This window comes from Teleopsis dalmanni, chromosome X, assembly GCF_002237135.1.
Source record: "Teleopsis dalmanni isolate 2A chromosome X, ASM223713v2, whole genome shotgun sequence".
Classification (NCBI taxonomy): Eukaryota; Metazoa; Arthropoda; class Insecta; order Diptera; family Diopsidae; genus Teleopsis; species Teleopsis dalmanni.
Genome location: NC_051848.1, coordinates 69843176 through 69856825, shown reverse-complemented (window position 1 = coordinate 69856825; position 13650 = coordinate 69843176). Strand labels below are relative to the sequence as shown.

Sequence of the window (13650 nt, the reverse complement as noted above, 5' to 3'; positions counted from 1 at the left end):
ATATTCTACAAATGTGTCCAGCTCCTTGCTTACGCCGACGACATTGACATCATTGGGCGTAGCAAGCGTGATGTTACAGCTGCTTTTGCTGCTATCGAAAAGGAATCTGCAAGAATGGGTTTAGCGGTGAATGAGGGAAAAACGAAGTATATGTCGGCTACTGGTAGAAATGTGCGTCGCTCGGACACCGGGCTAGTGGCTGGCGACTATACTTTCGAATCTGTCAAGGATTTCATCTACCTTGGCACCGCTGTAACGAATACAAATGATGTCAGTCTGGAGATCAGACGAAGAATCACCATTGCTAATAGGTGCTACTATGAGCTCAATAGGCAATTGGTATGTAGAGCTCTCTCTCGACAAACAAAACTTACGCTCTATAGGTCGCTCATCCTCCCTGTGCTTCTGTATGGCGCAGAAGCATGGACGTTATCCCAGAATGATGAAGCAGCACTGGGAGTGTTCGAGAGAAAAGTTCTTCGTAAGATCTTTGGTCCTCTACGAGTTGGCGACGACTACCGCATTAGAATGAACCACGAGCTGTACGAGCTTTATCACGACATTGACGTAATTCAGCGCATTAACATCCAGCGGCTTCGCTGGCTTGGTCATGTCGTGAGAATGGATGAAGACGCTCCGGCGAAAAAGGTGTTTGAAGCAGTAGTTGGCGGAAGAAGACGTAAAGGTAGACCGTGTCTCCGGTGGAGTGATCAAGTTGAGGGAGCACTAACTGGACTTGATATACGAGACTGGAGAAGGCGCGCACGCAGCAGAGGCGCCTGGGGAGACATGCTGCGTCAGGCCGAAACTCGGTAACGGGTTGTTATGGCCACATAAGTAAGTAAGTAAATGAAAGACATACTGACCTTTCATTTATAGGACTAATTGTATTCTATTCGGCTATTCGGTACCATAACAGATCTACAATTTTTATTGTGCTTAGTTCGCTTAACTCACTTTATAGGAACTCATAACGCTGTTAATTTTTATTATGTGTTATACTTATCTTATAGATATGTAATTTAAAATAAAATACATTGTCCTTTTTTTCTATTTCTTGAAGTATTAAAAACTAAAACCGGACACCTGGATGGAAGTATCAAAAGTTTTTTTAAATATACACAATAACTATTTTATTATATTTGAACAATTATTCTAAAAAATAATTGGTTTACTACATTACTAGTTGGTTAGGTAGTTGAAGTGTAGGGAGGAACGAATCCTTCTCAATTAGCTAATAAAGTCGTTTTGAATCCACAATTTTTTGTAATAATGGGTAGAAGAAAATGGAACTAGAACCAGCCAGAAGCGTTTATAAAGACGAGAATCTGGCCAATGCTAATACTGGAGGTATACCTGAGTGTACTAAAGAAGAGTGCCCCCAAAAATCTAATCCTAGTTCTCTGGCCAGGCGTGGACATAGACACAACAAGTGTTTTGGTGTCTTTTCTTCGAGAGTTGGCAGACATGCGTTGCAGGTAATACTACAGAGTAAGCTAAGTCTAGCTCCACGTTCAACTACGGTTCAGTACCCTATAAAAATAGATATTAACTTAGATACCGCTGATTTGCTTTGGTGTATCAAGTCACAGATTTTGCATTTTGCATAGATTGGCCACTTTACTATAATACAAGTCTATTATTTAGCGAACAAACTTTTTATGTTTTAATTATATATAAAATTAATATCCAAGCTTAAGCAAATGAAGGGACTATCCTTTACTTCATTTCGCAGCAATCCCAACATAGAAATCATCCAGATACTTGCGTTCGTCAATGTGTCTGGCGGGTTTTGAAATGCCCAACCTTCTCTGCACAAATCTGAGAAAATCATAATAGCTCACTTAACTTAGCAACCTACTTACCTATATATACATACAAAAATTATCACTTAAAAAGTTGTGGAGAATTCAAAAAGAAAAAATTTTTTTTAAGATTAACAAATGATTGACTTTTACCATTTCATTAATATTAAAACAATAAAAAATATTATTACTATTAATATATATTATTTTATATAATTCAAACAGTAGACAAAAAATTTTCTTTCTGATTTGAATTGGATTTTCATTCATGGTTTCTTTTTCAATATATACTATATTATAGTAAATGTTTCGAAATAAAATATAAAGAATTTTTGTAAACAAAGCCAGAAAGAAAATAATATACGAATGTTATTGTCATATTGTATATATATTTGTAAATGTTTACAAAATAAACGGACTATATACACTTTGTCGAATATTAATTTATATTCTCACTCTCACTTTCTCGTACATTCATAAGAAAATGTGTATATTTATATATACACATTATAATATATATATATATATATATATATATATTATTCTAATAGAGAAAATTTAAATAAATGTACATTGAAATATATTTATTATCTCTTGTTAAATTTTATTTCTGATTGCATAAGGTGGCTTTTTTTTAATATATAGCACTTGCACTATGACGATCATAGATAAAATTATAATAATTATAAAATACAATTAAATACACATATAATAAAAAAAAAGAAAAACCAAAAAAATCACAAATCTAGAAAAAAGCTTTTTAAAATAATTTTATATGAAAACTTAAACTTTGGCAAGAAATAATTTAAGATTTGTTCTTAAAACTCACGACAGTGACCATCAAGGCTGTTTTAATTTATATATAGCATATTTTTTCTCTTTTTTTTTTAAATGATCCATCATTTCTGGAAGCGAATACTTCGTTGAAAAAATTGGATGGGGAAAAAATGGATAACTTTTCATATTAACCCAAATACTAAAGAAGGTTTATAAGACTTCAAATTGAAATCTCTATGAGTGTTACCAAAAAAAAAGTGTACTCAAGACCAAAAAAATAATCTATATAAATTAGTATTAATACTTTCCTAAAAAATACTAATATAAAAATTAAAATATATTTTGTATATTTTTATCAAATACAAAATATCAATTAAAACAAAATTAACTATACTTATAATATAGCAAAAAAAAAACTTATTAAAATTAACTATCTACTATATTTGAAGACACTACCATTCTTAATTATAATTATAAGACATACGAAAAAAAATATAACTGGAAACTACAAAACTTGCTAGAAAGAGTACATGCATTCATTTATCGTGCTAACATTATACTGCTATGTCTCTAACTGGTATCAGGAACTGGTATCTCACTAGGGACCGTGGCAATTTTATTGCTAAAATACGTAGGTACTCGTAGTTTGAACTACCTACCTATTCAAGGAAAATATGCAACGCTAGTGTATTACAAACCGGTGGTGTTAATACCATATGATTAAGATAATCAGATCTCGATATTTTTATGTGTAATGTTCAATGATCTAACGCAAAACACGCTAATGCGTATCCTGAAGTATTTTACAAAAAATTGGACAATTACTAAACTAATAGCGACAAAAAGACATAAAGAGCGTTCGGGAAAGGTCAAAGGTTCCGTGTACCAAATCAAAAGTAATAACGAACCGTATAACCTACATTGTAACATTAATAAAGTTAAACGTTGTAAAAATCACGGATAAAATTTCATACATAACAAATATATAATAATGCTTTGAGAAGGTAGATGTTCGGTTCAGTATCGCTGCTAGAAAAGTCTCTAGAACACGTCCGCATCATTGAAAGAATGACATGACAAATGATCTGACATCATTCGCTACTATACGTACAAACTAATGGCGACAATCTGCAAAAAGGCATAAATGGCGGAATTGCATGCGATGAATAATGATCCGGGTATATAAAGCTAACTAAGTAAGAAGTGTTAACTTCAACAAAGTGTCTCTCTTGAGAGAAAATAATGCATACATACATATTAATAAATTCGCGGAGTACCCTTTTTTGCAAATAGTATAATTAAAATTTTGACGTTATTTCAAAAGAAGTCAAAATCAAGTCAAAGTCAAAAGTTTTTTCATTTAATTTCAATTTGTTAATATCTTTTTGTTTTTACAATTAGTTATAAAATATTGTGACAAAATATTTTTTAATAATGTAAAATACAATCTAATAATATAATAAAAAGGTAATTGAAAAGAATTATTTTTAAATGCAAGGGTATAACTACCGTCGAGAGTCTGTCAAATAATCTTCCAGAAAACCATCACAGAGATAGTATCAATAAATTAAAGAACCATTGGGAGATATATATTTCAGTTAAAGAATTTTATACTGAAAAATAGTAACTTTTACAACTAATAATCCATTTTCATTTAGCGAACTCATTAAACAATACATTGTAATATATATATTCCTTAGTAAATAGTGCAAATCAGCAATCGGCACGTAGTGGATCAGTTTGTATAACAATTTTTGCATATTAATTTTCGTAATGCGATTTTCTATTCGTCTCAACAGAACCCTCTATTCTCATACACTTATAGTTTATACATATAACTCATATAGAATGATTATCTATATAGTTATGCACATTATTATCAATATACTTACTTAGGCAAGCTAATGCATGATATGTAACATACAAAAAAGAACAATGCTTATCGACAAGCACTATGAAATTACTTTTATATATATTGTTGTTATGCTGTTTGTAAAGATTTCACTGACCACTGTTGTACTACAACCAAAGTGACTCCTTTTTTTTAGCAAAATCTTTACAATCTTTTTGTATATTTCAGAAAAAAAAACTATTTTTATTTCTATGAATAGTTGTAACATTTATGAATAAAGTTTTTTTGAGACACTTTTGTTAAACAATGAAAAGGTTTTGTAAGGATATCTTTTACAAAAAATATATACATAAATATGTTAATTGCATTTATATATATGTATCTTACATTTAAGCATATATGTGTAGTGTGAAGTCATATGTTATGGAGTCATATGTTATAGATAAAATTTATCCTTATAGAAAATCCGTCTGTCCACGCTCCTTGAAAAATGGCTGGTTCGATAACTATTGCAATGATAGATTGCAAATTAGATAAAAACGATATCAAATTTAATTTTCAAATATAAAAAGTAAACAAACTTCGTTTATAAAACGAATTTTGTATAAATTGATTTTTTTAATTTCAATTTGTACAATTTTCAACTTAATATGAAGTTATAACTTTTATGCGGTAATATAAACAATTAACAAAATCACAACGAATGCAAGAGAACATTGTATTAAATAAAATACAATGGGAGAAATGAAACTACAAATTATTTTTCCTTCACTGACCAGCTAATACAAGTATCTAGGTTACACGCTAAAAGTATTATAATAGTTCAAAAACAAACAAAAGATATGCAGAATAATAACGATTCTTAATTTATTAAAAACAAATCATATCATTCAGTTTGATTTTATCTTCAAGTTTTTAATATCATAGATAGAATCTATCACATAGATCATGATCTATCACATAGATCATTCACAGAACCACTTTTTAAACCCGGAAGCAAAACTACTAAACTACAATTTTTCAAAACGAAATGAAATTTAATTTTGCATATAATTTAATTTTTTTGAGTTTTTATTTAAATAGAACCCAATTTATTTTTTTTAATAACTAATTAAAATTTAGTAGGACACGTTTATATATTCACTCCCCGAACCTTCCAACAAAGCTAACTCAGAAAAAATATTTTTGCATCTAAAGGAATCCAAAATAGAGATCTTCCATAATCTTAAGGTAGGATATTGTTATATTTAAAACCATCTTAAATATGAAGAATAAATAGTTATTCTTATAGTTATTGATTAAATAATTAACCTTGATAGGATAAAAACTAATTTGAATTTATTGAAAATATTGACATTCATAGTAGAGCGCAGAAATCGAAACTCTCTATACCTCATACTTTGAAGTATTGAACACGATTAGTAAGAAACAAGGTGCAAGAAGGGTTCTGCTTTGAATAGATTATCTATTTGTAATATAATCTTAAAAAAAAATCTTTTACTGATACAAAATATTACTCGAAATTGAGTGTTGGAGCAAAAATACATTGTCATTAATATTAAATTATAAAGCTCAATATTTTGAATAATAGTAATAAACTTTAATATTGTGCTGTATATTTTGAATAAAAACATTTGGTTAACACAGCTTAAGACAAAAAGAAAACCTATATGGATACATAATAATTACTCATAATAATATAAATCAAATATATATTTTAATTATACAGTGGAACCCTACAGATTAGAACTCTTAGAAATGGTACGCTCAGAAATTAGAACCTGATTTTATCATACATTAAATGCTCTAAAATTAGAACTTGCGGTTTTAACGAGAAATCATCTTACTCGTTCTCTTTCTCCGATTGTGGAAACGTTAGTATATTAATAAAATAGTGCAAAAGTATTGAGTTGCTTCCCCCAGAGCACATGACCAATATATCGGTCATACGTATTGGCACATCAGTGTTTATTATATGCAGAACAAAGATCTATTTAATTGTATAAAAAAAGTAAAAATAACATTTTATTTTTATTTAATATTTTGGAACAAAAATTAGAATTTTTGGGACATTAGTACTACTATAGGCAATTCTTCTTTTAATACACATAAATACTATATTTTAAAACTAACATGGCTTAATGGTGGGGCTTATTGTCAGAATCGTTTTTAGATTCTCTGTTTTTAGATTTTCATTTTACTACAAAAATTGGTGAAATTTCTAAATAAACTACAATAAAAATATTATACTTATCCATAAATCGAAAAATATCAGTCTAGAACTGCTTTATTCTGACTACTAAAAACCATTAAATAAGTTTATTCTTTACGAAAATTATTATAAACTTCTTTTTTGTTTACATATAAAGAACTTTATTCTAAACAATATACTCATATATTAAGGCAATCTGTAAAGTTATTGGCTTGACATATAGAAAAAGTCAATTCATTATATGAATTTTTCGATTTAATCGAGCAGTAACAGTTGTTACATATTGACGTTTCATTGATTTTTATTTTGAAGAGTTATTAAAACTTAACCATTTTCACTTTTTTTGCACCCGACCTAAAATTGTGTTTCCGTCATGGACTCAAAGTATTTTTCTTACGTTAAATTTAGTCAAAACCCACTTCTCCGAATGCTAATTCTTCTTTATATTAATTTATATAAGCTTCTTAATATAAGAAGTCCATTTACACCACAGTGTAAAGATTTTGGTGTCTGCAGTATCTTAAAAAACGATTTGTTTACCTATACAATAAAATTAAGGTTTGAGAAAAAAAAAAAATAAATTCCTTAACAATATGAAGTTCATTGATCAATGACGGATCTAATGAATGAATTATCACAAACTTCTTATGTTTGCATTAAATAATAACGAAAATCAAATGCAGTGTTGCAAGAAAATCATATAACTTAAACAGTAAAATGTGGTTGAAATAAGGTTCGTGATTTGGGAATGATAATCTCATCTGCATTGATATAAAAATGGACGAACAAATTGAAGAAAAACTTTTATTTTCAGTATTAAAAAGTTGGCTTTAAATGGCTAATAATATATGTGATCATTACTATATGGTCATTATTTATGATAATGACACATTTCTAGGTGCTTTTTCAAGAATGACTCATCATTCAATTTAAGGTCCTAAAATTATCACTACAGTTGCTAAATGTTACTATATTTACAAATTCATCACAAAACTTTGACAGATTTGCCCAAAGGTGCTATCAGAATGAAATATATAAAACCCAGAAAGACATATATGTTTGTGAAAAGTTTTGTACACGTTTATTTGGTTAAAACTAGGATTTCTCTTCTAATATACAATGATAATCAATGTACACCATTAATAGTTCGACAATACAGGATTTCTCTTAATGAGCTAGCTGGTCGTGTTGGTGTCCAGCCCACATGTATATCTAGACACGTGGGCATTTCGGACAATTGCAGAGCTTTTTGACATTTGTTGAAAAAGTTACTGTTTTTCGACATTCATTTTACGATTATAATTATTCTACTTGCAAACGTCAAACTGACAATCAGGTAAAAATATCTGAGTATAGCTAAAGAAACTTAGACAGATAAACCCTCTTGTGAGATCTCATGCTCTGGTCCGTACTACTTTAACTAAGGTCTAACCTGCACTGCACCAAAATTTCGCTGCTAACGGCTTCTTGCATATTACAAATACATAAGATGCAAGGGGTATATCATATAATGCCTTTTATCGGGGTTGTGGCTTTGGGGATGAAGAGGATAATGTACTTCACATCATATATCAGTATCTATCATTGGTTAGGAAAATATTCAAAATCTTTGGACCCCTTCTCTTGCTGACCTAACAGAGCTGTCATCCTGTAGAACTAAGGAATTGGTGAACTCTAGAGATTTTTCAGGTTAAATCACATTCACTTGAATGGGGGAGCTAATTCGGAATATCACAATAGGCGATTATTTAAGCTCAAGTCAGTTTGAGCACGGAGAGACAGTTTCTATCCAACCTAACCTAACCATGATATTTCATCTAAAATAAAAAAGGTTTTAAAATAAAAAAGGTTTTAAAATAATCTTTGTTTTAATTGTGTATTAATATCATCATTTAATATCATAAAATGCTAATTTTTTTTGTCTTTTAAAAAGAAAGTTAGGTATTAAGCAATAAAGTCTGTATATGGATTTTTTGCTAAACTTTTTTGATGTACTGTACGCGTTTGAGCAAAGAAGACCTTGATTGTTGTTATTTTATGTGCGACACATCAAACAATTGGAACTTCGAGGTTTTTTCTTGTTTTCAATGCCATTATGTTCAATCAAGTTAGCAACTTATTCAATAAAAGCAGAGTACTTAGTTTTTCAGTTATATTGTACAATATAACTGATTTTTTCACAATGTATCGTATATCAAAGCAACGAAGTTGCAGGAAATGAAGGAATTCCTGCCAACAAAAATCCACACATTAAAAATTATTTTTGCTTAATTTCTCTATTCTCCGAGTTTTCTTTGCTATTTTGCTGCACACAAATGTTACATTGATAACTATGTAGGTTTAATGTATAGTAAAAACTAAAATTTTTCTTTATATATATAGAACCCCACATTTCCCGCGTTTAATAATCTGCTTCTTATATACAAATTGCTTACAGCGCACATATGAGAGAATAAATAAAACAGAAGTCTACATTACATTGTGAAGTATATAAAAACTAAGCAGGTAAACATTTACGTGCTCTGTTGTATGGCAATTAAACGAAGAAAAAAAAAATAAATAAATAAATAAAAAGGCACATCAAGCATTACAAACCTGCTGTTCATAGATACGTATGAGTCAGCAGTTTTACCAAACTCCATTATTTTATAAATACTATATTTGGCAAATTTTAAGAAGATACGGAGAGTTTTTGTCTCTAATTATAAATATTTATCAAAAATATGTATCGACTTTATAGCAACTTATGTAATTCAGTCAAAATTGAAAAATTTTCGTTGGCAAACAAAAATAATCGATTTGTTAGACGCACTCGTACATATGTACATATGTTAATTGGTAAACACAAAACGATGCGATGTGATGTGCTGACATTTACGCATACAGCATAGACACACACCCCCGCAGTAGCAGCAGTAGTATTTGTTGTTTTGAAAGTACACTGTACACTACACATTTTATTAAATTTTTTTTTTTACTCACCTTCAAATTGCCAATCAACTCCATAAATTGCAAAATGTCGCCAAGTCCTGTGCTGAAGCATGGTTTTCCAGACGTCGATGAGGATGAATTGTTTTTTTGTTTGGTAATATTTCCTCCATTCTCTGAAGATGATATACAACAATCATTGCTGCCGTTTGTAGCGACAATGTCGTCCTGTTTTAGTACGAGTGGTTCAGCTGCAAGCGATGACATAGCAAATTGTGTTTGTTTCTGTTTGGCGTACAAACTTTGATTTTGTTGTGTATGAAATTGTTGTTGGTGTTGTTGTTGTTGTCGATAAAATTTCTGTATCTGTTGACTGTGATTAACGTACAAATTCAAATTATTTTTGGTAGTTGCTGAGGTTACAGCGGTTGCTATTGGTGCTGTATTTAAATCCTGCGTATTGGCGTTCTTAACCGAAGACGAAATTGCACCACTTTCGTCTGAATGCGGAACGAGACTGAAGTTCACTGTATGTATAATTTCACAATTGTCTTCATTTTGTTGTTGACTAGAATCGGTCGCTTGTTGCTTCTGTTGCTTTGGTGATGTTGATAGGAGAGTAGATGACGATGCATGTGTAGATGATGTTGATGACGTCACATCATGTGCTGTCAATAATGATGTCATAACGGCTGGTCTCAAAGCTGTTGTTGTATTTGCCGCGTGTTTTAAGATATTCATTAAATCACTATTCCCAATGTTGCTTTGTAGTTTGCATAGAGCTTTGATCAGTTGCTGAGTGGAGAGCATTGCTTATGTTAAATTTTTATTTGTGGCAAAAGCGAGAGAGAGAGCGAAAGAGAAAATCGCATATAAAAAAGCAGCACTTCGTACACAAGAAACCAAATCAATACGGAAAGCTTGAAAAAGACAGAAAAAAAATTATTTTACTTAAATAATTGAAAAAAGTTTGTTTATGTTTAAAGGTGTTAAGTGTGTGTACGTAAATATCAGACATATGATTACATACGTCAGGGCAATTAAAAAAGTTTGATATTTTGCTTATCGTTACTTTGTTTAAAATTAATAGGAAGTCTGCATGTAATAAAATTTCTAATATAATAAAATTTTATAATGATAAAATATATTAGGGACTTAAGACATTAAGGTTATGTTATTAATTGTGAATCAAATTTATTTCATTCATTGTATTTTAAGCATATTTTAAATATATTATATATTTATGTTAATTATATACATATATATATTTTATATTAATTACATATATATATATATATTATATTAATTATATACATATATATATTTAAAATTAACTTTTAAACTCAAATGATATTATGGCCGTGTGCGAGTACGAGTAAGTTGAGGTAAAGTTAATTAAAATTTCCTAGGGTTTTTTTGCACTGCACTTATATAAATATTTATTTATTTATGTATTTATTTATTGCACTTATTATTTTTGGTTAAAAGTTTTTAAATTTATTTATTTATTTATTAAACACCTTATAATATTATCACAATGGTAACGCCTAATTTACTTAATTTTTATCTAATATAACCTACTCGAAATTCTGGTAAATACCAACATTCGCTGTCATATCGACATAAATTACTATTTCCATCAATTAACCATCAATTTACTCGAACTTGCACACGGCCTATATATCCAATACTATGATTACTTACAAAAATTACTCTTTAGGGTGAAGGACTTAGCAGTCCAGTTCCGTTTTCTTAGTTATTTCAGCTATTAATTCAGTTTTCATATTAATATAAATAAAAATAATAGTCAAATATGTTCGGTAATTCTAATTTATCTAAACATTTTTTCACAATTTTTTTTTTGTATATCAATATTCTATAACTTGTGAAACAATTTTTTTAACAAATTGTTCATACAACACGTATCGAATTTCTGGAACCATATAGAGAGAATAGAGTGCCGTCTTGGAGTATTTGAAGTATATAATAAAGAAAAATATTGGTTTTAATTTATTAGAATTTCAGTGCTTCTAATTAATAGAATAATTTATAATCTATAGTACGATATCTGACTCTATTCTCTAAATAGAATTCAACAAATTTTATTTGGGTTATTGTCTACGAGCTTTCGTCATCTTAGCGAATATTAGATTAAATGTTTGACTCTAATACAAAACAGTACATCACACTCTATGTTAGCAAATATGTATCTACGCATTGCTAGTACCAGTGAACAGAAAGGGTAGTAACAAGTTTTATATAACATAAACCTAGCAAATTCTCGTAATAGTTGATTTGTAATACATTACTTAATTTGTAATATCCAGTGAAAAAGTTGCACAAGATTATTAGCTGTTTTTAATTTCGGTTTTCAAGTACTTTTAAGAGATATCATTAGTGATGATAGTACATATTCTAAGTCAATCTATACATATGCATCTGTCTGTTTCCTTGCCTTTTTGGCGTTTATTAATTATATTGCAGGGACAACTCTATTTTCATTAACAATACATGATATAATAATTATAATTATTATATTTATAAATACAAAAGTTCCTAATACTTGTCACTTTAGTCTATATATCTAATTTTTATGGATCAATATTTTCAAAAGTATTGTACGAGTATAGCAAAATTAATATGAAAACTTTTTGAAATTTTTTTAATAAAAAAATTTTTTCTTATAATACATGTGTTTAAACATTTTTGATTGTTGAGTTTATATGACAGTTACAAAATATTATCTGATTTTGGTCAATTCGATAAATTTTTAAGGTCCTTTGATGGAAATTCTATGCAAAATCCTTCACTCGTCTATCTCAAGTAGTAGAATGTTCGAAAGAATCGAGGTGATAGTCGAGGTGATAAATATATAAAGTTTATATATCTATACGCTATAGAATATTTTATTCCACACAACAACAAACTAGAACAAAGCAAATTTAAGAGGATAATCATAAGCACGAAAAAGTATGTTAAAATGATTTTATATATTATTTAAAATATGTATTTACTTTTATTTGCATATTAATATACTATATCACATTCGATACTCTATATGCTTTTTGTATATAAATTTAATTATAAATCAAATTTAAGAATTATAAAGAATTTTTTTATTTCTTAAAAAAATTATCGATTTAGGCAAACATTTTGGGGGTTTTATTATATACTAAATATTTTTGTTTGTGGCAGTAAATTACAAATGTCTAATTATTTGAATGTTTATTCATAACTTTTTATGTACATTACTCACCTTTATGGTGTGGTGTACGTTACATTTCCGGTGCCGTACACTTTGACATTTCGTGAAGCTGCAATGCTTTGTGAGTTTCCTTGCGCCGCTTATTGAATAAATTAAAAGGACTAATGTATGTATAGCGTTTCAGGTTTTGTTTTGAAATTTTAGTTTAATTTTTAAAAGCGTAATCAAATGGAGAAATTTAAACAATATTTGATTGTCTAACTTTATTGCAATAATTCACGACTTGTGTTATTTTAATCTAATTATATTTAATTTCACTTTGACCGCTCATTTTGGTGACAAGTTATTAAATGCATAATTAGCACTACAAATTGAACCCGCTTCAACGTATTTCTTTATGGAATAAATTACATTTTCTTGTTTCTTAAAACCTGTGCAGAGGGTGGATTTGTTTCTTAGGTGTCGTAATCAATGACGTGATGTCCATCCTTCTCTTTGGATCATTTTTGTTATAAGGGTGCTATTTTTTTGTTACCTTATTTTTTGCAATAACTCAAATTGCTATACAAATTTTTTCACTGTAATATTCTGAATTAAACAAACACACTTATCGGTCTGGCAATCTTTTAAGTTTTAGTATTCTTTAACTACAAAACAGTGAAAATTTATAAAATGAAAACAACTTAAACTAAACTACTAAAAACGATTAACGTTCCGCCTGCCAGTGCATTGTGACAAGCAATTGCCTTGAAAATTACAAAACGTTTTTTATAGCATCAAAAAGCAACAATAACAAAGTAAAGACAAATTTATTAAAGTAAGAACGAGATAGTTGTATATGTAAGTTATTGCATCATTCAATGTGTGTTAT

The 13650-nt window shown here is 29.1% G+C and overlaps 1 protein-coding gene across 1 annotated transcript in view; it reads right to left on the bottom strand.

The window, feature by feature from the left end:
* Positions 1-13523, bottom strand: part of LOC119689737 — a 29245-nt gene extending 15722 nt beyond the window's left edge. The window contains exons 1-2 of the mRNA XM_038104633.1: positions 12831-13523; positions 9629-10494 (exon numbers count right to left, since the gene is read on the bottom strand). Coding sequence (XP_037960561.1) covers positions 9629-10384 — 756 coding nt within the window. The 5' untranslated portion in view covers positions 10385-10494; positions 12831-13523. The remainder of the gene's footprint in view (positions 1-9628; positions 10495-12830) is intronic.
* Positions 13524-13650: the final 127 nt, after the last annotated feature.